The following is a 24,936-nucleotide window of genomic DNA, read 5'->3' on the forward strand; positions in this document are numbered from 1 at the left end:
GCTGCAAGTCTCTTATTTTGTGAGACAAGCAAGCTTAATTCTGTGATGCCACACATAGATGGCTAAGTAGAGTACATATATTTTATTCATGTCATAGTATTTAAAGAGGTATGTGAACAAAGAAAGGCATTCTAAAACTTAAATATACTAAATATAAAACCCTTAAACATCAAATCCTAAACTGCCATTTTCTAGAAACATTTGATGTACAATGAAGTTGCAAATGCATGTTGAAGAGATTTCAGAAAAAAATCAGTGCCTTCTCCTGAAACCAAGGCTCGAAGTTAACAGAAACACAGAAATGTTAACACAAGAGGAGGCTGTTATTATTAGTGTTCAGTTTATCTATACCCATTAGAATCTTGAATAGCTCAATAGGTCTCCCCTGAGCCGCCTTTTCTCCAGTATAAACATTCCCAGTTTCTATAACCTCTCCATGTAGCTCAGGTGTCTGATCCAAAACATCAATTTTGATTTAATTTAATTCTGTAGCTGATTATAACTACAGATATTCGGTCAGATTTGTTTTTTGTGCATAAAGGTAAAAATGTACTAATTGATCATTAATTTGGAATCCAAATGTGCCTGACATCTGAAATGTAAATAGAAAAGAATAGTTCCAATCTGGTTACTCGTCCTGTAGCCAGCCTCAGTTTCAATTAACCTCATTAGAACATCGAACCAGGACTAGAGTGACAGCTAATTAACCCTCTGAGCACAGAATACCAGTTGTCTGAGAAGGTTTATGCTTATTAGGGAATCTAGACAAGATGATAAAGCCACAGTCCCCTCATTTTTTTTTGCGCTTTCAAGTACTTTGTCCTATTGCAAAGTACCCATTATCAGCACTTTATCTATTAATCATATGTAACAGATGCTGGTAAACACTTTACTAATTACTTGTTTATGGCTATCATAGGTGGAGCATTTAGCACACTTATTACTTGAATTCCTGCCCAACAAAGAACAGAATAAACAGTGATTTCAGGCCCCATTAATTTCTCCATGAGCTCTGTTTTGAATTCAAATATCCAATGTGGTCAATAATAGAAAAACTGAAGAGTGCAGATTTAAAAAATATATATATTTTTATATTGAGATAGCTTCAAGCAAAAGTCTTTACTTGATTTAATATTCATAGAACAAATGCATTGTGTAAATGCAATGCTGTCTTAATATTGTTGCGATGAGATAATGGGCCAAAAATTCGGGTCGGGGGCTTCCCGCGGGTGCAAGCCCCCGATCTGCACTCACCCTGCGCGCTGACATCTGAAGCCCGGGCCTGCTTGCATTTCCTGTCACAGGCCCAGTTCAGATGTCAGCGCACAGTGCTTACCTGATCCAGCGGCGTAGTTAGTGCGATGTGCCGGCTGGGATCAGGTGAGCACTGTACAACCAATCAGGGGAGGGGAAGGTTCATTCATGAGTTTGAGAGTAAGAACTGTCAAACTCATGAAAACTACGGGGGCCCAAAACACTATTTAAACTTTAAATAAAAATGTAAAAAACATCCCAATCATTAAATTAAGTATAAATAAGTTTTAAAAAATAATTTAAACAATAATTTTTTTTTTTTGAAAAAAATAAATTTTTAATAAAAAGGGTCTAAAACTAAACTTACCTCATTGTAGATTCTTTAAAATAATAAACCTGTGGGGAAAAGAAATTCTAAATTACACTAAAACACCACTTACCTGTAAAAATAAATACTTACGTGTGCTTTTTACAAGCGTAAAGACCGGAGGCCTTTACACATGCGCAAATCCCCCAAAACAGAGGAAATCCAAGACGCACGCGCTGCCCCCTACAGCGCACGCGCTAGCCTCTTCAACTCTTGGGTTGGAGGAGAGGAAATGCCGGTTTTCAGCGCATGCGCTGTGCATGCTGAAAACCGGCATTTCCTCCGGCCAGACGCGTGAGTACCCCTTCCGTACTCACGCGTTTGGGGAGGAATTTCTGCCCCATTAAGAACAAACTGTTTATTTCTCTAGTGTTTTCAATAGGGTTGCCCAGCTGCCTGGAGACCACATGCCTTTTAAAAAATGATAGGTGTAATCTCCAGTCAACTGAAAGGCAATGCAATGGAAAAGCTTTGCATTGCACTGGGATTCAAATAACTCTACCTCCCGTCATCCGTGCACTAACCAGTACTTTTAATTACGTAAAAGAAATTACTATGCAAAAGCAGAGCTGTCATTCTGGCAGTGATTGTTCTTATTCATTCAGCATCCTTCACACATCGTTGGAGTTGAGTCAGGCCTGAATCGCATACTGGGGAAACTAAGACAGGCAATGTCCTCTTGTGATGATTTTGGTATCATCAAAACGTCTGGTAGTGTTGGCCATTGTGGTACCCATCAAGTATAAAATTGCTAGCTGTCTAATGCAATGGTACTTGATAGTTCCCAGCCAGGAGCAATGGGGTAGAAATTGGACCTTGTGTCCGTCTTACGGATGTAAAACAGGCACAATGAGAGCCAATTTCAGGAACAGCTACCTGTGCTCACCCAAATAATGTTAATGCGACCCAACACCCTATTTCAGGCCAGTCTCAGACCTCCCAGTTAGAGTGCATGGTCTGTGTGCGACACTCATTTCAGGCCCGAAAACGGGTCGAGAGGAATCACCCCAATTTTCTCCTACTTTCAGCCCTCCAATTACATTCAGTAAAAAAGAACCACAATGTATTTATTGCTGCTTATAGTTAGTAGTTCCTTAGTGAGTTCATTTTTGACAAAAAAAAGTCAATAATTGTTTATTGGATGACAAAAGCAGCAGCTTTCACGTTTGTTCCATCCCAAAGCTTGTATTGGTCAGCACCTGAGGACAGAGTGTTCTCTAACAGAGTTCCACATATGGAGTACCATTTGTTGCATGGCACTGACTAACCTACAACTCCAATCAATGCACCATATTCATTTTTAGACAGTGTAATACCTAATTTCAATATGTCTAGCTCTAGTATATCTAAAAGATATAACCATTATTGGAAATGCAGCCAAGCCTTCACAGTAGCTGATGGACACGAGAAGTGTTTATACTTCCTTTCTTCAAAACATAACCCCTTGTCAGGACCATCTGCAACATATGTCATCCTTACTGCAAGAAGAATGCCTTGTCAAATACAGGCATGGGCAGCACTTTGATATCAACTAACATACAAACTTCACCTTATCCTTAGCTGCCAACCCTGCAACAAAAAAAAACAATCTCATCAAGGGCATTGGACCATGTGCTTCCTAGAATCATATACCACAACACAGATGCAGGCCATTTGGCTAATTAAGTATGCACCAGTGTTTTTCTTTACATGAGCCACCTAGTCTAGTCCCACTCTCCTGCCTGCTCTTCATACCTTTTGATAATCCTCTTTATTGAGTAATTATCTAAATCTCTTTTAAAATAACTTCAACAATGTTTTGTAGCATATAATTCCACTTACTAACCACCCTCTGTCTGTGAAGAATTTTCTAACCTCCTTTTTTAATTCTTTTGTTCATTTAAATTTGTGCACTCTCATTACCATTCTACTGACCAGTGAAAACAACTTCACTATTTACCTCATCACATTCCTTCAGGATCTTAAAAACTTTTATTAGGTCATGTCCTTAACCTTCAGGTCACTCGATTACTCCTTACCATCTTAGTTCTAGTAAAAAAGCTCAACTTCTCAAAACTTTCTTCATAACTATAACCGTCATCCCTTGTAACGTTCTAGTGACTACACTGCATCTTTTCCATTGCTTTTTTTATGGTGTCTATAATGTGGTGCCCAGAACTGCACACAGCACAGGAGGCAATCCAGCACTGGCCGATTGTCAGTGTCGACATCAGCAGGAGCCTAGACCAAATGAGAGAAGATCGCCAATATTGCTTCGGTCCAGGCGACTAATAGCAGAAGTTGCTCTCTATTATCAGACCAAATCCCTGCAAATTCACAGAATGATCCAGTCTGATCATCTGAGGGGACCTGAGGTTGATGGGTGACTAAGATAGTCAATCCTGATCACACAAACAGGTTCCTCAGAATGAGAAAGGAATGAATTTAAGGTATTTTATAGTTACCAATTACAGTAATTGGAAACATGCACTCTGATGTTAGGTCTCAGACCACTGCACAAATACTTTTGGAAGGAAAAGTTCAAAATGGTGAAACTGCCTCACATCTTTAAAGCCATGTATCCAAGAGACAGGCTGGCTATAATAAACCTCAGAGGTGTTTACTTCCATGTCACCATTCAACTTGTCATCACAATTTTCTTTGGTTCAACCTTCCCTGTCAAAGCTACCTGTATGGATTGCTCCCCTTTGACTTTTCCTCAGTTCTCCAGAGTGTTCACAAATTGCCAATCTGTCATCTCAGTCTGCAGTTCTTGCACATCTGTCCATACTTAGAAGGCTGTCTTGTGAGGGCTTCTTGTTGAGAGTCCATTTGGACTAGTATCCAGCAAGTACCTGCTATATTTCAGGAGCTGAGCCTCATCATTAACTACAAGAAGTCTCATCTGGAACCAAAGAAGGAAATGGTGTTTGTACATGCCTTGTTCTGAGCAAACCTGGGGCAAAAGTCTTCTTATTCCTCAAATGGTATAAGGTCCTTAAGAGACTGGTGTCTACTCTTTGTGAGGTCAAAATTGCAATAGAACAATAACTTCCTGTTCTTGGTCTGATGGTGACAGCCATGTCTGTCATTTCAAACTTTTCATTGTTCATGAGGCCTCTGCAGTTGAACCTGCTCGACCATGAGTCAGCAGATCAACTTTGCTGTGGATCTGATGTGCTGGTCCCAGAAGCATTTACTGGAGCACCCTGCTCTAAACATCACCTGCTCAACTGGCTCTGGTAACAGATGTTTCACTATGAATGGGCAATGCATAGGAAATGGCTTGACTCAGGGCAGGTGAACTGCAAACTAATCCTCCTGGGATATCCACCAGGTAAAGTTACAAATGGTACAATTAGTCCTGAAACATATTCAAGCTCTGATGCAGGGAAAGTCAGTATTTTTCAAAGCAGACGACACAACAGTTGTCCAATATGTAAACAAACAGTGGGATCCATTCTTTGGACTCTCTGTCAGAGTACAGCATGGTTGCCCAGTGGTGCCTGAACTTGCTGTGGTGGAGCATCTGGCTAGAGTGCACAACACTGCTAACTCCTTCAGTTGCCTGGCTGTTCATCCACACACATGCAAGATACATACCAAACCCAGAACATCTTCAGCACTTGGGGTTATCCAATGGTTAACCTATTCACACCAATTTATAATCATCAACTCCCTTGTTGCAAATCAAGCACCGAGGATAAGTCAGCGTAGAAGCTGACAGCTTTTTTTATCCTGGAAAAAAATGTTTCTCTACACATTTTCTCTGATCACAAGAATGTTACAGAAAATCAAGATGCACATGGCAGAAGGCCATCAGCAGGGACCTGCCGGGCGGGCAAGGGGCAGAAGTTAATGGAGAGGAGGGAAGTCCCTAGATTTCCTTGTGGAGGCTGGAGGAGCATTACTGCACTTCTGGCCCACAAGGAAACCTTTCTTTAAAAAATAAACATGAATTGCCATTTCGGCCCTCTTCTGGGACTGCTGCTTCTTGGCACCTGTAGTTGCTGGCTAGTCCAGTACCAGGCGCAAACTCACTAAAAATGTGTTAAAATGGTCAGGTTCTAAATGATATCAGACCCTGACTTGAATTTCAATCATGTCTCGCCTGCCTGGGGCAAAGGCCTGAGACACTGCCCGAATCGCACCAGTAAATCACACACCCCATTCTCGGCAGCCACGCGGGGTTAAAATCGGGGCAGTCCCTGTGGTAAGTGATGTCACAGGGAGTGCATCACAGGCATACTGGGGCTGATTTTAAATTGGTCAAATCGGCATTAACCAGGGAGTAGCAGCCTAAAAATGGGGTCAGCAGGCTTACTGCCACATTAACACCGCTGCTCTGGCTGCTACCAACTTTAAAGGAGCCTACCACTGGACGGCTGAAGCAACCAGCTGTTTCAGATGATGGGCCCTTTTACTATGCAAATTTTGGGGAGAACTGGTTTTGGCAGCTGATGAGACGCCCACCAGGCTCAGGCAGGAGCCTCATGAATATTCGGGGCTGATGTCAATAGGACCCTGATGGCATTTCTAACTAGGGCCTGAGTAGGGAAGCCGCTGTAGCTATCCTGCCAGGCTCCTCCAGGCCCCACAAGGAAAGTCATGGCCTCCCCTTAAGTCAACGGAAATACAAATCAGGAGAGATCATTCATTTTACACTGTCACACAAAGTCAAGGTCTACCCCATTCCTTTTGACTTAACAATTATTTATATGGACAGAAAGTGAAGGTGTTGTTCTCAATGATTTTGTAGTATAGCTTATGTATATCAACATGTAGTATCTGTAACTAAATTAATTTAGAATGTTTACGTAGCATTTATGAGCTAGTTTTAATCCTCATATAAAACCCACATAAGTGAGACTATTCACACACACACACACTAGCGGGATAGAGCTGTTCTATTTAGATGTCTGTTACAATTTCACACTCCATACAAACATAATGGCCCAGAAATTCGGGTCGGGGGCTTCCCGCGGGTGCAAGCCCCCGATCTGCACTTACCTTGCGCGCTGGCCGTTGAGCTGTACGGCCCTGTGGAATTCTGATCCGGGGCATGGTCCAGCTGCCGGCGTGCAGTGCTTGCATATCCCAGGGGCGCAGTTAGTTCGATGCAGCCCCTGGGATCACGTGGGCCATGGGGAGCCAATCGGAGCAGGGAATGCTTCATTCATAAGTCTGACAGGAAGTGCTGTCAAGACCTATAAATACTACGGCCCCAAAATGGCACTAAATCTTCAAATAAATTAAAAAACATCACATTTTTTAAATAAACTATAAATTACATGAAATAACTATTTTAAACAATAATTTAATTTTTTGAAAAAAATAATTTTATATTCTAACGGGGCTAAAAATAAACTTACCTTGCTTTAAAGTATTTAAAAATAATAAACCTGTGGAAAAAATGTTTTAATTTTAATTAATTCACCACTTACCTTGTTAAAAAGCAGGCCTTACGCCTGCTTTTTATATTTCTAAATTCTGCAGGCTGACCCTCCCAGAGAAACCTGTAAAAAAAAACTAAGTTTGATGCGCACGCACAGCCCCTCCTGCGCACGCGTTCGACCTCTGAACCTCCTTCGCTCAGAGGAACGGAAGTGCCGGTTTCCCGTGCATGCGCAGTGCATGCAGGAAACCGGCACTTCCATCGGGCCTACAGGTGAGTACCCCGTGCATACTCACCCGTGGAGACCCGAATTTCTGGGCCATTGCTTATTTCTATCTATTACGTACCAGTTAGGAAACTATGGGGGAAAAAATTGGGTCGTGCCCCCTTTGAGGCGCTAACTTCAGCTCCCCGAAAAAATTATCACCCCCCGCGCCCGAAATTCACTGGTAGTGCCCCAAGAGGGAGGCGGGGCGTTACTGGAAGCACCCTGCCTCCCTCTTGGGGTGCTGCCAGTGAATATCATGGTGCTACATGCCGCAGCGCCACACTCTGTGGCACGTCGCACCGCGGTACTGCAGGCCTTCCTCCCCTTATTAAAGGGGAGGTGCTGAGCACAGCGCGACCCGGGGCCCAACTGAGCCACCAGGGATTGGAGTGCCGGCCAAAGAGCCCGGCACTCGAGAAGTGCCAGACTCAGGGAGCACAGCTGGCACCCCACGGGGGGGTCGGGTGCTGCACAGAAGACCGGGGACAGCGCTGCACAGAAGACCGGGGACAGCAACGGGGGCAGGCGCTGGCAGGCAGCCAGCAACAAAAATGGCCGCCCAGCACCTCCCCTTTAATTTGTGCCACCCTGACCCAGTCGGTCATCGCATCCGGCGGTAAGTCAAGGAACGCTACCGAAGATCGCGGCCAGGATGAGCGGTGCGCTGCGCACGGCGATGATGTCGTCGCCGGCAGCGCCGCGGGACGCTAACAGTTACCACCGCTGCTAACCTCCTGCTGAATTTCGCGGGAGGCGTTGGTGGCACCGCGCCCATGCGCTAGTTGCTTTGAGCCCCGTTGGCACTAACGGAAGGCACAAATCAACCAAATTTTCCCCTTATACATTTACAAATTACCACTTTATCCTTGGCAGAACAAGTTCACAGAGATATAATTGAAGAAAACCTATATATTGAAGTTAGAGACAGACTTAAGTAGATAAATGATAGCTGAGTTTACAAAATCACCTCCAGTGAGAAGCTTCACCCACAATAAAAATCAAATTGTGGTGACCGCGTGCCCAAATTTCCTTTATGTGGACCTGGTGGATAGAAGCGTGACTTTGGAAAATAAGCCCTTATATTCCTTTATGTCACCATAAAGAACTAAAATTGAATTCTACCTTATGAACTTCAGTATTTTGGTTCACCCATAATTCATATGGACATATATCAAGAAAAAGGCCTCCACCAACTTCTCATACATCATCGTTTCTTTATTGCCTGTGGGTAATATCTTGGAATTCCCTACTACCATTGTGGGAGCTCCATCACTACTAGGACTGCAGCAATTCAAAGAGAAGGGCAACTAAGAATGGACGATAAATGCTGCCTCGACAGGATTGTCCATATCCCGAGAACAAATTCAAAAATTCAATTGCATTCCATTAGACATGGTTAGCTCCGTTAAAATGGTTGGTTGCTAACCTGGAAATGCTCAACTAGATTTTGAAAATTACAATTGTATATTCAACTTTGTAATGTTTAAACATAGGTGTATTTTCTCGTTGTACATACTACAATAAGAGAAATATCTATCTCAAATGATTTGGTTTAGGAAGCTGTCAAAAGTTATTTTACCATTAATAAAGCATATAAATAGTAACTGAGTTTAATTTCAAACACATTAATTTGCTGTAATGTTCCATTATGTTTCAAAGAAAGAATTAAGAGAAATAAGTGAGTAGAAGTCATGCTAGAAATAAGTATCATGAATGAATATTTAAAGACCATCAAACTAGTTTTGGCTAAACAAGTGGAATGCTTACTACACACAAAGGCTTGAGGGTAAATTGTGATTTTCTCCATTTTTAAAAATCTCAGCTTTAATATATTCAAGTTTCTTGGCCTGGCTGGGCCGACATTGAGAGCAATGCAGATTTCGTGATTGAGTCATTGGCCCAGATTTCGCGGTCAGTGGTGAACGAACAAAATTGCGGTCGGACGCAAACCTCTGGATTATGCCTCCGACATGCAAAACATTTACAAAAGTACTTCCTGGCGCCCAGGCTGCAAAGGTCTCAGACCTCCAGGCAGATGGCAGCGTAAAGGCCAAGGGACACAGGCAGTTTGGAAGCGTACCTGGGATCACATGGGCCAGGTCCTCCAATGACAAAGGAGAATTCCATTGCAATCATTTACGAAGGGAATTCCTTAATTATATGCAATGGAATCCCCAATCTAATAATTATACAATGTACAGAATTCTAATAATTACAGAATTGCAATTTTATTAATAAGTTCCTTCACTGTGGCTCAGTGGGTAGCACATTCGCTTCTGAGTCATGAAGGAAGTGGGCTTTAATATATTCAAGCTTCTTGGCCTGGCTGGGCCTACATTGAGAGCAATGCAGATTTCATGGTTGAGTCATTGGCCCAGATTTTGCGGTCAGTGGCGAACGAACGGCACTCACCGTTCATTATGCTTACAGCTGCCACAGACTTTTCATGGGCTTTTGCATGGAAACTCAGGGCCCGACACTCCCTCTACAGGGGATCTGGGACCTGTGTGAACAGGGCATAGAATAGCGTGTCTCTTCAACCAATCAGATTGAAAAACCCTTACTGAGGCACGTGGAATCTAACCAGGAAATATAAATTAGAATATTTAATTAAATGTAAAATCATGTACAGAAAGTGAAGTAAAAAGAGGGAAACAAAGATGGGATTAAGAGATAAGAGACAAAATCATTTTTTTTTAATTGTAATTTAATTTTTTTTAAATCTCCAACAATAATTAAAATCTGAAGGAATGAGACTCCACGTTTGTAAAAGTTAATTTTCAGTGCCCAAGAGGTTGTTTGGTAGTAATTAAGACTTATACGCTATTAAAAATTCACTTACACCTGAATACACCAGCCCTAACTTTGTCTGGCATTTTTAGTGGATATCTAGTCGGTAAATACCGCAACTTCACGCTCTTCATGTGTTTGAATGTCGAGTCTCTCATCTAGGTACCGGTGTAGCGAAGCTTGTGGAGGAGCAGGGCAGACCGGACAGCAACTTTCTGATTTCCACAATTAACTGCGCATGTGTGGACGCTGGAAGTTGCTGTCCAATTTACTCGTTAATAACGGTGAGCGCTGGTAGCCTCACCGTTATTCCTACTGCAATATCCAGGCCAATATATTCTAAGCCTATAGGGATCAGTTGGGTCTGGTAGTTGGAGGTGAGCTGTGCTCTGGTGCAACTTTGGTTCGAGTTGTTTTACCCCATCAGTAGGTGGATCACTGTGCTTGGGAAGGTTGAGTTTGTTTCAAATGGGCATCCATGATTGGGCCTCAGATTCTTGGTATTTCTTCAGTTTCAGGTAGAGGCCAAACATCATCTATTCCACCTGAGATATGTTCCACATGTGCTCCAGCTACATAGAATCTTACAGCGCAGAAGGAGGCCGTTCGGCCCATCGTGCCTGTACCGGCTCTTTGAAAGAGCTGTCCAATTAGTCCCACTCCTTGCTCTTTCCCCATAGCTCTGCAGTTTTTTTCCTTTTCAAGTATATATCCAAATCCACTTTGAAAGTTACTATTGAATCTGCCTCTCGCACCCATTCAAGCAGTGCATTACAGACCATCATAACTCGCTGTGTAAAAAAAAACTCCTCATCTCCCTTCAGGTTCCTTTGATAATTATCTTAGATCTGTGTTCTCTGGTTACCAACCCTCCTGCCAGTGGAAACAGTTACTCCGCTATCAAAATCCTTCATAATTTTGAATATCTCTATTTAAATCTCCCCTTAATCTACTCTGCTGTAAGGAGTACAATCCCAGCTTATCTAGTCTCTCCACATAACTGAAGTCCCTCATGTATGTTGTAGGGAAGCCTGCACTCCACTGTCTTCTTGTTAGTTAGTAGTCAGAGCTGTGCTAGCCCTCTTATTGCAGAAGGCCCTCCCTCTTCAGAGGGTGGGCCCAAGCATTGATTTGGTTCTTATGGATTGCCATCCATAAATGAATACAGGAGCATATCCAAAGTATATATAGAGGATTGCCCTTCTGACGACAGCCCCTGATATGGAAGGGTAAATTTATGGAGCTTGTGTTTGGTGTGGTATGTATGGTATTTAAAAAGGGTGGTAGAGAAAAAACGGGGAATTATAGACCAGTAAGCCTGACATCGGTAGTGGGGAAAATGCTAGAGTCCATTATAAAAGATGTAATAGCAGAGCACTTGGAAAACAGTGACAGGATCGGACAAAGTCAACATGGATTTACAAAAGGTAAATCATGCTTGACTAATCTACTGGAATTTTTTGAGGATGTAACTGGTAGAATAGATAAGGGAGAACCAGTGGATGTGGTGTAATTGGACTTTCAGAAGGCTTTCGATAAGGTCCCGCATAAGAGATTAGCGTGTAAAGTTAAAGCACTTGGGATTGGGGGTAAGGTATTGTCTTGGATAGAGAACTGGTTGGCAGACAGGAAGCAAAGAGTTGGAATAAACGGGTCTTTTTCCGAGTGGCAGGCAGTGACTAGTGGGGTACCGCAGGAATCGGTGCTAGGACCCCAGCTATTCACAATATATATAAATGATCTAGACAAGGGAACTAGATGTAATATCTCCAAGTTTGCAGATGACACAAAGCTGGGTGGGTGTGTGTGCTGTGAGGAGGATGCAGAGAAACTCCGATTTGGACAGGTTGGGTGATTGGGCAGATGCATGGCAAATGCAGTATAATGTGAATAAATGCGAGGTTATCCACTTCGGTGGCAAAAACAGGAAGGCAGATTATTATCTGAACGGCAATAGATTGGGAAAAGAGGAAGTGCAACGAGACCTGGGTGGCCTTGTGCACCAGTCGCTGAAGGTAAGCATGCAGGTGCAGCAGGTGGTTAAGAAGGCAAATGGTATGTTGGCCTTCATAGCGAGAGGATTCGAGTACAGGAGAAAAGGATGTCTTGCTGCAGTTGTACAGGGCCTTGGTGAGACTACACTTTGAGTATTGTGTGAAGTTTGGGTCGCCTTATCTGAGGAGGGATGCTCTTGCCATGGAGAGAGTGCAGCGAAGATTCACCAGACTGATACCTGGGATGGCAGGAATGACGTATGAGGAGAGATTGGGTCGATTAGGCTTATATTCGCTAGAGTTTAGAAGAATGGGAGGGGATCTCATTGAAACTTATAAAATTCTAACAGGACTAGACAGTCTAAATGCAGGAAGGGTGTTCCCGATGGCGGGGGAGTCCAGAACCAGGGGTCACAGTATAAGGATAAGGGGTAAGCCATTTAGGACTGAGCTGAGGAGGAATTTCTTCACCCAGAGAGCGGTGAACCTGTGGAATTCTCTGCCACACAGGGCAGTTGAGGCCAGTTCATTAAATATATTCAAGAAGGAGTTAGATATATTTCTTAAGGCTAAAGGGATCAAGGGATATGGGGAGAAAGCAGGGACAGGGTACTGAATTTTGATGATCAGCCATGATCTCATTAAATGGTGGAGCAGGCTCGAGGGGCCGAATGGCCTACTCCTGCTCCTATCGTCTATGTTTCTATTTATATGATATTGAGTTTGCCCTTGTGCATTTTACTGCAGATGGTAGTGTTGAGGGTCTTTCCCAAGTCCCCTCCAGATTTTCTGTGCTGTTTTTTATTAGAGGTGGATTTTCTTCACCTTCAAGGAACCTTTATGCACAAGTATTGTACACTCCACAACTGGCTGAACCATTACTTCTGCTTCTTAAGTGGCAATTTAGTTGCTTGAGAAGTATGAAAGGTCTTATTGCAGGTGCTTTAGACTGGTTATTTTTCTATCATTCCCACTAACTTACTTGTTGGAAATGCTTTGCGGGAAAATTAATTCAATCTCCATTTGGCTTAGCAGCCATTAAAATCTATTAAACAGAATAGAGTTATTAATCCTTTCACTGTAAAAGAGGAAAATATGCCCTTTAATTCTTTGAGTTTCTTCAGTGTATGTGTCTTACTGACCTAAACCTATGTGTTTTAGGTTATAGATTCCTAAGCCAAAATGACTGGATTCAGAATTTGTTCAGTCTTGAAGACTGATGTGAAGGATTACTTTATCACATATGCCATTTTCCTGATGATCTAACATTTCTACCAGATTTATCCTTTAGCAAACCTACCTGGTGTTTAACAAGTTATCACTTGCATAGCTAAAATTAAAAAAAATTTTGGTTGCTCTTACTGCTCTCTACAATCTGGCTTTCTTTTTTTTTTAATTGGCCTTGGTTTTGGCCCCTCCTCTCCTGAAGACACTGGCTCATGCTGTTTCTTGGATGCCAGAAATTTTTGGTAATTCATCCAAGTTACTCATTCTGTTCAGTGAGTGTTTACAGTCTATTCGAACGTTGGCACATCACAGCTAAGCTTTGCACTTGCACATTTCAGCAGTCACTGGATAGCAGTCATGAGCGGGCATGCTGTTTGATTTCTCCTCTCTCTAGCTCATGAGCAACGGGGACAATTTTAACACCCAGCTGAGTTAAGCTACTTAGCATAGACCAGGGATTAAACTTGGAACCTTCTGGGTTTGCTTGACTTGGTTGTAAACTAGACCATGGACTTACCCATTGAGTCATGTGGATCCCTTTTTCTTACCCTCTTGCCTCTAATCCACTTCTTACTACTTGTTGTTCTTTGTTATCTTTTAAAATATGCCTGCTTAGCTAGGATTATTTTTGATCTTGTTATTGAGTCACTGAGGAGATGTAACATTTTAACTCATCACCACCTGATATTTGACACTTTAAGGTATTCTGATTTTGTGCATAGTCAATAAAACTTGAAACTTTTAAAGTGCAAACTGAATTTAATATTTTTTAGTAATAATAAGCTTCAAACACCCAGAACTTTACAAAGCTGTTACCACTGTGAACAATTCAAAAAGTATTAAAGTATGCTGCTTACCAGAATTAACAAGAGGTTATTGTTTATCAACTGAGAAACCATTATTTGAAGGATGGTAATTAAGGCACTGTTTGAGATATAGTAATTATGTATAGGTATAATATTTTGGTATTCAAATCTGTAAATACTTACCAATATTCTTTTTATTGCAGCTGATCCTTTGGTTGGAAGCATAGCTACTCAGTATCTGACCAACAGAGCAGAACATGACAGAATAGCCAGACAGTGGACCAAGAGATATGCCACATAAGAATTTGCTGCAGTAAATCCTGACCCCTGGGAAAGCACATTCACTAAGTGCAACAACAGCCCATCCCCTATTCCTAGCTTTATTTCCTTTTTTAAAAGAAATCCTTGTGTAAAAATGTCCTTTTGTTCCCTGATGACTTGAAACGATTTGAGACTTTGTTGTTTTTACAATGAGTAGGTTTGAATCTCTACAATGTAAAGAATGTTCAACTTGTACAAGTAGAGAGCTTTATTGTTACATAGCTTTGTATAAGTGTGTCTCCTTTCATGTGGTCCTTGAACCATAATAGACTATATCTAATTTCTTCATATAGGTAGTGCTTAGAACCGAGTTTTTGTACTGAAGTCAATCATGTCAGGTGCATGCTACCATGTTAAAGCTTTGTAATAAGCTTAAATTAACAATCACTGTGCATTACAATGATGACTGTCCTTTTCACCAGCCTGGAGTTTTTTTCCTCAAAAAGGCTGTTGAACAACACACAAGATTTGTGTATTTTGCAGAATATCTACTTTTAAATGCTTGTGAATTTTGAGGTACCTGCAACTCCTGACTGTGGAACAGTTTGATGTACACTTGTATTATTGAAGCACTCAATAAAACAGCACTATGGCTGAACTATAGCTTACATTTTCTTCATGTGCCCTCTACTTTACTTTAAAAACTGGCCACTTAAATTTCAAACTTTTTCACCATGTAACATGATCATACAAAACATTAGGAGAGAAAAAAATGAAATGATGCATTTCAGAATGTTAGGGAATATGGGGTGGAACTTCCTCTATGGTCGCGGAGGTGACTGGAATGACTTGGTGTACAGTTTTCACCCAGCCAAATTAAGTATATCCCATTGAGCCCCAGCTTCCAGGTTGGAGCTCATTACATATGCATAGTGAACTCCCAGTGTGCTTTGAGCCTACCACTGGGAGCTCACACATTTGGATGGGATGGGATTTCCTGCACGACTGCAACAATTTAAAGGGCTACACCATGCAATTAAAATTAAGTTCACATAGTGCACTATTAAAGGGGGTACATACTGAGGCTTTCAAAGTGAAGCTGTGTCCAGGAAAACTGCGTCGTTTACAGATTCAGAACTGGTGCTTCTGCTGCAGGAGGTATACTAAAAGAGGGTTGCCCAGTTCAGCGTTCAAAAGCAGCCTTCCCACAAGAAAAGAATGCAGATTGCCTGGGAGGAGATGGTATCCATCATGCATACCACGGACACCAGGCAATGCACATGGAGGCTGATGTGCAAGAAAACTTTGGGCATGAAAAAAATCTGTTGACCAAAATTTTCCTACACCCAGTAGATGAACAAAGGAATTCAACCAAGAATTTCCACTCAATCTGTTATACATTGACTGCAGTTACACGCAAAGCACTCAGATTGAGGTACGGTAGTGGAGTGGTTATAGTACACGACTAGCAACCCAGGTGGGTGTTCAAATTACACCTTAGTTTTGGAACTGAATTCAATAAATCCAGTCATTTGAGGGCTTGCATCGCAAAAATGATCATGAAATTTACTGGGTCACTGATGTCCTTCAGGGAAGGAAAACTGCCACCTCCAACTGGTCTGGCCCACATGTTCTCCAATCCTACACTACATAATTGACTCAATGCTCTCAGGGCAACTAGGAATGGGTAATAAATGCTGTCTTGCCAGTGTGAGACTTTCAACATTTCAACACCACTTTTCTGCTTGCAGGGAAAGCACATAGCAGGAGGAAGCAGGCACACACAGGAGGTGAAATGGTTCCTCAGTTTTAAGCCCTTGAGTGCTTTTGAGGAGGCAGCTTGAAAATTGTTGACTATGAGATTATAGGGGAATGGGTGAAGCCAGTAGGATTCCTCAGAAGGGTTAGTACCATCTGTAGTGTATGTACCCGTCTACATTTAAGAGAACTATTGTATGTAACCGTCCACCTTTAAGAGAACTACTTTAGGTGTTGCACTACTTTGTTGGCTTCTGTATACTGTAATACCGACGGTGATCACACCGGTATATAAGTGCTGTGTCAGGATTTATTGGGCAGATTCGCCCCGACCTTCGAATAGTAAAGTCCTGTTTTAAGTTACTCTGGTAGTCTGTGTATTAATTAACTAAACAACCCACAGACTTTACAGTGGCGACGAGTCCGATCGTACCCTGCGGCAACAATACTTCCGAAGCAGTTAACGAGCGTCGAGAAGAGGCAACCGCCCTCGTCATTCTGCTGGGAGAAAACTCGAGTCTGCAGAGCTGGAAAGGAGGAAGAATTCAGAGACAAAGACTTCCATCAGCAACAGGCACTGACTGTCCCTTCTGCCACGGTGAGGAGTGAGCCAATCAGCACGAGAAGCAAGCCGGCCACGGTGACTGTGAGTAAGGGAAAAGTAAAAAGAATAACCGGAGGATAAGGGCGGTGCACCCGACCACGGTCGAGGGGGAAAGGAGCCGGACAGAAGTCGGGCCCAGAGGCGCTGAGACTGGGGCAGCGTGGAGCAAGGAAGCCGCGGTACAGACAGGCTGGGGACGCAACGGCGTCGTGAGACAGCTAGACCGCGACCGGCGAAAAAAGCCGGGCAGCGACCGAAGCCACGAAGCGCTGCGACCGGGAGCGTAGGCGCGGGAAGATATAAAAACTCAGCCGCAGCCGGGGAGGGAAGCACCGGACTGCGAGAGGGCTGGGAGGCGCGATTGGGAGCCGAGCGAGCGGGAGAGGCAGAGCCGACCAAGGGAGACTGAGCGAGAGCCAGTCCAGCGGCTGAAACTGTTCGCCGTCAACGGGGTGTAACCAGCGCCGGTAGAGCCGAGCGAGCGGGAGAGAGACAGAGCCCGAGCAAGGGGAACTGAGCAAGAGCCAGCCCAGCGGCTGAAACTGTTCGCCGTCAACGGGGTGTACCCAGCGCCGGTTGCCCTGCCGAGAAAAGGGAAAGCACTGAAGCCGACGCGCAGGCTGTGAACCTGAAAGCCAGCGGCCGTCGCCCGTGGGGAAAGTGTACCCCTCCCGCCAGGGGAAGAAACGCGGGAAGCCGCCATTAGGCGGAGAAGAAGACAGAAGCAGGGAACCGCCATTGAAGTGGGCGGGGAGAGAAGATAAGCGCGGGAAACCGCCATTTTCGCGGGAACCGCCATCGTGAAAAAAAAAGAAAATTTAAAGAAATAATCCGTGGTGTTATCAGGAAGAGAGGAAGATGCCTAAGCGTGGTAACATCAACGATTTTAATTCCGAGGTAGAAGACTGGGCCACGTATGTGGAACGCATTGAGATCTATGGTGAGGCCAATAAAATAGAAGAAGATGACAAAGCTATAACCTTGCTAAACTCGATGGGCGCGAAGACATACGGGCTCTTGAAGCATCTACTAGCACCAGCTAAACCGGCGGATCAGACTTTTGATGATATTGTTGCTGTCCTGAAGGATCATTTTAACCCCGCACCACTGATGTTGGTGGAACGATCCAAATTTTACGCGAGAACGCAACGGAAAGAGGAAAGCAATGCGGAGTACCTGATTGAACTGCGTAGGCTAGCGAAACACTGTCAGTTTAGGGAAAATCTGGCAGAGGCACTCAGAGACAAATTCGTGTGCGGAATGTTGAAGGAAGAAACACAAAAACGACTGCTCGAAGAGAACGATCTTACACTTGATAAGGCTGTCCTCATTGCTGCATCGAACGAAGCCGCAGCGAAAGGAACGGCGGAAATGCAGCTAAAGGCAGCGGCACTCAGTGTGCAGCAAATTACTTCGGGTACAATGAAATGCTATCGTTGTGGGAAGACAACACAATACCAGAACCAATGCTGGTTTAAAAACCAGGAATGTAGGAAATGTGGCAAGCTCGGTCACATAGCTAAGGTATGCCGGTCAAGAAAGAAGACCAACAATAATGAGTCACCACAAAAGAGGTACAGAAAGGTACATGAGGTAACTAGGAAGAGTCCGGAAGAACAGAATTCGGACTCACACTCCAACTGCAAGGAACTGGATAGTCTGAGAATTCACAATGCGAGTAATGAAGCTGACCGACAAGCTATCTGGATCACACTACAGATTGCAAAAGTCCAAGTGAAAATGGAAGTGGACACCGGATCGGCGTTGACGGTCATGAATAAGCATGATTATAAAAAGTTATTCAAGCATATTCCCCTACGGGATACGGAACTAGTATTGCAGACATACACGGGGCACAAAGTATACCCCATCGGAAAGATAGAAGTCAAGGTGAGATACAAGGACAAAGATCATCAAAGGATGGACCTGTGTGTGTTGACTGAGGGAGGTCCACCACTTCTGGGACGGGAGTGGATCAGGAAAATAAAGATAGACTGGCATTCACTAAACACCATGACGGTAGATTCCGGAAAGGAAGATGTCAAACCTGAACGGTTGTCCAGAATATTGGACGAAGCTAAAGAGGTATTCCAGCAAGGACTGGGAACACTGCGAGGAATTAAAGCAAAGGCTAAGATTGCAGAACATGCAAGCCCAAAATTTTTCAAAGCCAGATCGGTACCTTACGCGATACAACCTGCTGTGGAGGCAGAACTGGAAGAACTTGAACGATCAGGGGTACTGTCAAAAGTGGACTGGAGTGAGTGGGCCACGCCCATTGTTCCCGTCATGAAGTCTTCACCAAGTAACAAGCCAGGGGGACCGGGGAAGGTCCGCATCTGCGGAGACTTCAAGATCACAGTGAATCCTGTGCTTCACACGGTACAATACCCGCTTCCGCGGATTGAAGATATCTTTGCTTCGTTGGCTGGAGGGAAACACTTCACCAAGATAGACCTGGCACAGGCATACTTACAAATGGAAGTCGAGGAAGAGTCGCGTCAGTACCTCACCATCAACACACACAGAGGCTTGTATCGTTATAATAGACTGGTTTTTGGGGTAGCTTCGGCTCCAGCAATTTGGCAGAGGGCCATGGAGCAGGTATTACAAGGAATTCCAAGACGCAGTGTTACTTAGACGATATCCTGATTACGGGAGAAGACGAGGAAGAACACCTCACAAATTTGAAACTGGTGCTCACTAGGTTGAAGGAATATGGCCTTCGAGTTAATCGCAAGAAATGTGAGTTTTTCCAAAAACGGATCTCGTACTGCGGTCATGTCATTGACCAAGAGGGGCTGCACAAGTCACCTGACAAGATAGAAGCTGTCATGAAGGCCCCCGCTCCGGAAAACGTATCACAGTCAAGATCATTCTTGGGGTTGATTAATTATTATCACAAGTTTCTGCCGAATCTATCCACGGTGCTGCATCCGCTGAATGCTCTGTTGCGGAAAGAAGTACCATGGAAGTGGAGTGAGGAATGTAAAAAGGCCTTTCGCAGAAGCAAGGCGTTGATTACCTCTGAAGAAGTGTTGGCTCATTTCAACCCAACATTACCTCTTCGTCTAGCTTGTGATGCTTCCCCCTATGGAATTGGAGCAGTACTTTCACACAAGTTACCAAATGGCTCGGAAAGGCCAGTGGCATTCGCGTCCCGATCATTGACCTCCGCGGAGCGAAATTATGCTCAAATAGATAGGGAGGCCCTCAGCCTTGTGTGGGGCGTAAAGAAATTCAATCATTACCTGCAGGGCAAGAAGTTCACATTACTGACAGACCACCAGCCGTTGGTGTCCATATTCAACCCTAACAAGGCCGTTTCCACCATGACAGCGCAAAGGTTACAGAGGTGGTCCGTGTTACTTGGGGCACACCAATATGACATCGAATACAAAAGGTCCAAACAGCATGGAAATGCTGATGGGTTATCGCGCTTGCCATTGCCGATAGTAGAAGAAGCGACTACAGTGGACCCGGTAGAGATGTTCCACTCATCCATAGTGGAATGTCTACCAGTAACAAATTCGATGATCGAAAACGAAACAAGAAATGACCCGACTCTCTCACGAGTCTATGATTTAACGGTGGAGGGATGGCCAGCACAGGGCGAACCAACGCTGCCAGCATTTTCGCAGAGAAAAGAACAGCTGTCAGTGTGTCGAGGAACCCTGATGTGTGGACCTAGAGTGGTGATTCCACCCAAACTTCAACAGAAGGTGTTAAAGGAGCTGCACGAGGGACATCTGGGTGGAGGGAAAATGAAGAACCTAGCAAGAGCGTTTGTGTGGTGGCCAGGCATTGATGGGGACATCGAAGAAATCACTAAGAGCTGTCTAGGATGCCAGAAGGTCCAAAACGCGCCACCACAGGCTCCTCTGCATCCATGGGAGTGGCCCTCATCTCCTTGGCAAAGGGTACACATCGACTTTGCTGGTCCATTTATGGACTCAATGTTTCTAATAGCGGTGGATGCACACTCCAAGTGGCCGGAGGTAATAAAGATGTCCACCACCACCACGGAAAAAACCATCACAGTGTTAAGGACCATGTTTGCTAGGAATGGGCTGCCGGAACAGATCTGTTCTGATAATGGACCGCAATTTGTGTCCGAAGAATTCAAGAAATTCTTAAAGAGCAATGGGGTTAAGCACTACACGTCAGCCCCATACCATCCCGCCTCCAATGGATTGGCTGAAAGGTTTGTCCAGACCTTCAAGAAGGCCATAAAGGCCATGGGTAATGAAGCCATTAACTTACAACATAAGGTGGATAGCTTCTTGTTGGCGTACAGGAATGCAACACATGCGGTCACAAATCAAACTCCCGCCATGATGTTGTTTAATAGACGACTAAGATGCCGGCTGGATTTGCTTAAGCCAAACGTCAGAAGGGACGTAGAGAACCGGCAATTCCAGGGCATGAATGAAAGGCCAACTAGATCTTTTCAGATAGGTCAACAAGTTTTGGCCCGGGACTACCGTACCGAGAAATGGCAGCCTGGAACTATTGGAAAAAGGCTAGGGCCGTTGATGTATACGGTGGACATTGGGGACAATATAATAAGGTGCCATGTTGACCAGATCATAGGGTCAGCCACAAATGGCCAACCTACTCCACCACCTTACACGGTTAATGTTGAGACAGAGATACCCAGAACACCTACCTCCGATCTGGTAATACTGGAATCAGATGAACCTGACACTGTCCTTCAAGCCGAATCGACCTTGCCAGAAGCACCTACTACCCCGCCGGGAGTTACGACACCACCGAGGCGTTATCCGGACAGAGTCCGGAAACCTCCAGAGAGACTGAATCTGTGAACTGTCTTGCATAAAGTTGTATATATGTTATAATGTATGTTTAATGGGGAATCGGTATGTTGTAAGCTAAAAAGGGAGGATTGTAGTGTATGTACCCGTCTACATTTAAGAGAACTATTGTATGTAACCGTCCACCTTTAAGAGAACTACTTTAGGTGTTGCACTACTTTGTTGGCTTCTGTATACTGTAATACCGACGGTGACCACACCGGTATATAAGTGCTGTGTCAGGATTTATTGGGCAGATTCGCCCCGACCTTCGAATAGTAAAGTCCTGTTTTAAGTTACTCTGGTAGTCTGTGTATTAATTAACTAAACAACCCACAGACTTTACACCATCCTTCTCCTGTTATTTCTTCTCTCCATACTCGCTCTCATACTTGTCATATCCTAATCACAATCTATCAGGAATTTCCTCACGTTTGCTCCTGATTGGCCACCATAGCTTCAGCAGCACCCCTGTTTATGCAGTTTATTTAGGGTCTCTGTTGAAGTTATAACAGCTAATTGGGAGATTTCACCTCAAGGAACTTCTCAACGAGCATCATGATAAACAGTATATTGCCATCTCAGTAATATTTGAAGGGGTTTCATGCAGCCAGCATTTTAACACAAACTCTGTTTCTGCGCGTTGCCCAAAACACAGCCACAGCTCACAGGGCTGCAAAAGAAGGACCTGACATCAGTCAGTCCACTTATCTCAAAGCACAGATATGTCCACCCCGGAAGATTGAGATAGTGAATCACAGCACAGGTGAGGAGGAGCATGTGGTAGTGTCTGTGCAGAAGCAAGACTCGGCTGACCATAGTGCCAGCTCACATCCTTCCCTCAGTTGCGGAGTTAAGGGAATTGGACCTCACCAGGCCTGCATATAAAACAAAGTTGCCATGTGAACACAATTACCTTCTGATATTTTGACACTATGCACAACCTCCAAAGCCTGGCAGCAACTGTGGGGGTGCCCTTAGCTGCATCTGTGATGCTCTCCAGAATCGAATAGCCTACCAACACTGATTAGCTAGACTCACACATGAAGAATGACTACCTATGTGAGGCACCAGTAGGCTGTAAGAGTCCACATCCTCGGGAGAGAAGGAAAAGAAATGCGAAGAAAAAATGAAGGAGTCTGTGCAGTACAAATCAGTTCTTTGTAGTCACTAGCCCACAGCAAAGATCCACTGAGACCATTACGTGAGGAAGAAAGAAACACTTCAGTAACCTTGGTTCTTTGAATAGCTGTGCTCTATAGTGCTCCTGTGTACCTTTTCAGTGAACCCTCTAATTGATCATATGTAGACAGGGAAAAATGTATACACTCTGCAGGGTAGAGATCACATGAAAGACCAGATACATGACTGGATTATTCAAAATTGCAATTCCTGCACTGAAAGAGTGAGGAATATGGGAATAATTTTACAAAACAAGCGGGAGCATGGTTTTGTTGCATGTACTCTTTGGTATGATATAGTCATTGAAATTTAATTGAAGAAGACTTGCAAAACATCTGCATCAATAGCACATTCATACAATTATGGAATGGCAGGTTTACCATTTTAATTATCTCCCCAGGGCTTTGATGATTAAGCATCATGCAGTGAAGTGAGTATGACATAAACCTAGACACAAGCAGAAAAAACAACTGAATCAGGACTCATGGATTTTAACGCAGCCTCAGCACCAGCCTCAGAAGAATCACATTTTACTTCACTATTGCAACGTTTCAGCTCAATTGTCAAAGTCATTTCTAAATACAGATTGTGTCATTTAGTCTCAAGTGATACCATTCAAATATTCTATTTAAAGAAATAGAGCAAATACATTCAGATACACCTGTGCATACTGCAGCAATTCAATGTATATAATTAAAAATCTTTTAATATTGTATGATTGTAATACTCAATGATTGTAGTGAGCTTCTAATATTGCTGATTGATCCAATTAGTTATACGGTTAGCGAGAACCATTGAGATCATTGGACAACATTTCAGTTTTGGCTGTTGACAAATCTTCTTCACCACACTTTATACCACTAAAGATAAACTTTTATCATATAATTACCACATAAAAACATAAACTCACCCATAAACATTCCCATCCCACCTACCAATTGCTCCAACCTTCTCCTTCCCCCTCTAACACATAAAATCAATAACCTCAACCCCCGGCACACCCTCCCCTCCTGGTCACTGCGCACAGAGCTTGGTGAAGACAGAAACATAGACGATAGGAGCAGGAGTAGGCCATTCGGCCCCTCGAGCCTGCTCCGCCATTTAATGAGATCATGGCTGATCATCCAAATTCAGTACCCTGTCCCTGCCTTCTCCCCATATCCCTTGATCCCTTTAGCCTTAAGAAATATATCCAACTCCTTCTTGAATATATTTAATGAATTGGCCTCCACTGCCCTGTGTGGCAGAGAATTCCACATGTTCACCACTCTCTGGGTGAAGAAATTCCTCCTCATCTCTGTCCTAAATGGCTTACCCCTTATCCTTAGACTATGACCCCTGGTTCTGGACTCCCCAGCCATCGGGAACATCTTTCATGCATCCAGTCTGTCCAGTCCTGTTGGAATTTTATAAGTTTCAATGAGATCCCCTCTCATTCTTCTAAACTCCAGCGGGTATAAGCCCAAGCGACCCAATCTCTCCTCATACGTCATTCCTGCCATCCCAGGTATCAGTCTGGTGAATCTTCGCTGCACTCCCTCCATGGCAAAAACATCCTTCCTCAGATAAGGTGACCAAAACTGCACACAACACTCAAGGTGTGGTCTCACCAAGGCCCTATACAACTGCAGCAAGACATCTTTGTTCTTGTACTCAAACCCTCTTGCTACGAAGGCCAACATACCATTTGCCTTCTTAACCGTCTGCTGCACCTGCATGCTTACCTTCAGCGACTAGTGCACAAGGACACCCAGGTCTCGTTGCACTTCCCCTTCTCCCAATCTATTGCCGTTCAGATAATAATCTGCCTTCCTGTTTTTGCCACCAAAGTGGATAACCTCGCATTTATCCACATTATACTGCATCTGCCATGCTTCTGCCCAATCACCCAACCTGTCCAAATCATACTGGAGTTTCGCGGCATCCTCCTCATAGCACACACACCCACCCAGAGTTGGATGAATTTGCAAAACTGAGTAGTGATGGGAAATTGGTGAGAGTGGGAATTGGGTGCAGAAGGGGAAGGAGGTGCTAAATAATTTAAACAAAGGGGCAACAGTAAATATATAAATAATCAGAGTAATTAATTACATCTCAGGAGTTAACATTAAAATTAACTAAGTAGAGGATACCACCATTAAAGGGATACGAATTGCATTAAATTATAAATCTGCCATATATAAATAATTAAATAATAAATAGGGGTAAGGAGATACTAAACTAAAAACATAGATATA

The 24,936-nt window shown here is 43.7% G+C and overlaps 1 protein-coding gene across 1 annotated transcript in view; it reads left to right on the forward strand.

Moving 5' to 3' along the window:
- Positions 1 to 15,009, forward strand: part of LOC147117497 (ubiquitin-conjugating enzyme E2 E2) — a 554,464-nt gene extending 539,455 nt beyond the window's left edge. The window contains exon 6 of the mRNA XM_085988520.1: positions 14,284 to 15,009. Coding sequence (XP_085844646.1) covers positions 14,284 to 14,381 — 98 coding nt within the window. The 3' untranslated portion in view covers positions 14,382 to 15,009. The remainder of the gene's footprint in view (positions 1 to 14,283) is intronic.
- Positions 15,010 to 24,936: the final 9,927 nt, after the last annotated feature.

This window comes from Somniosus microcephalus, chromosome 5 (assembly GCF_052327205.1).
Source record: "Somniosus microcephalus isolate GS21.2 chromosome 5, FLI_Smic_1.0, whole genome shotgun sequence".
In the NCBI taxonomy this organism is placed as follows: domain Eukaryota; kingdom Metazoa; phylum Chordata; class Chondrichthyes; order Squaliformes; family Somniosidae; genus Somniosus; species Somniosus microcephalus.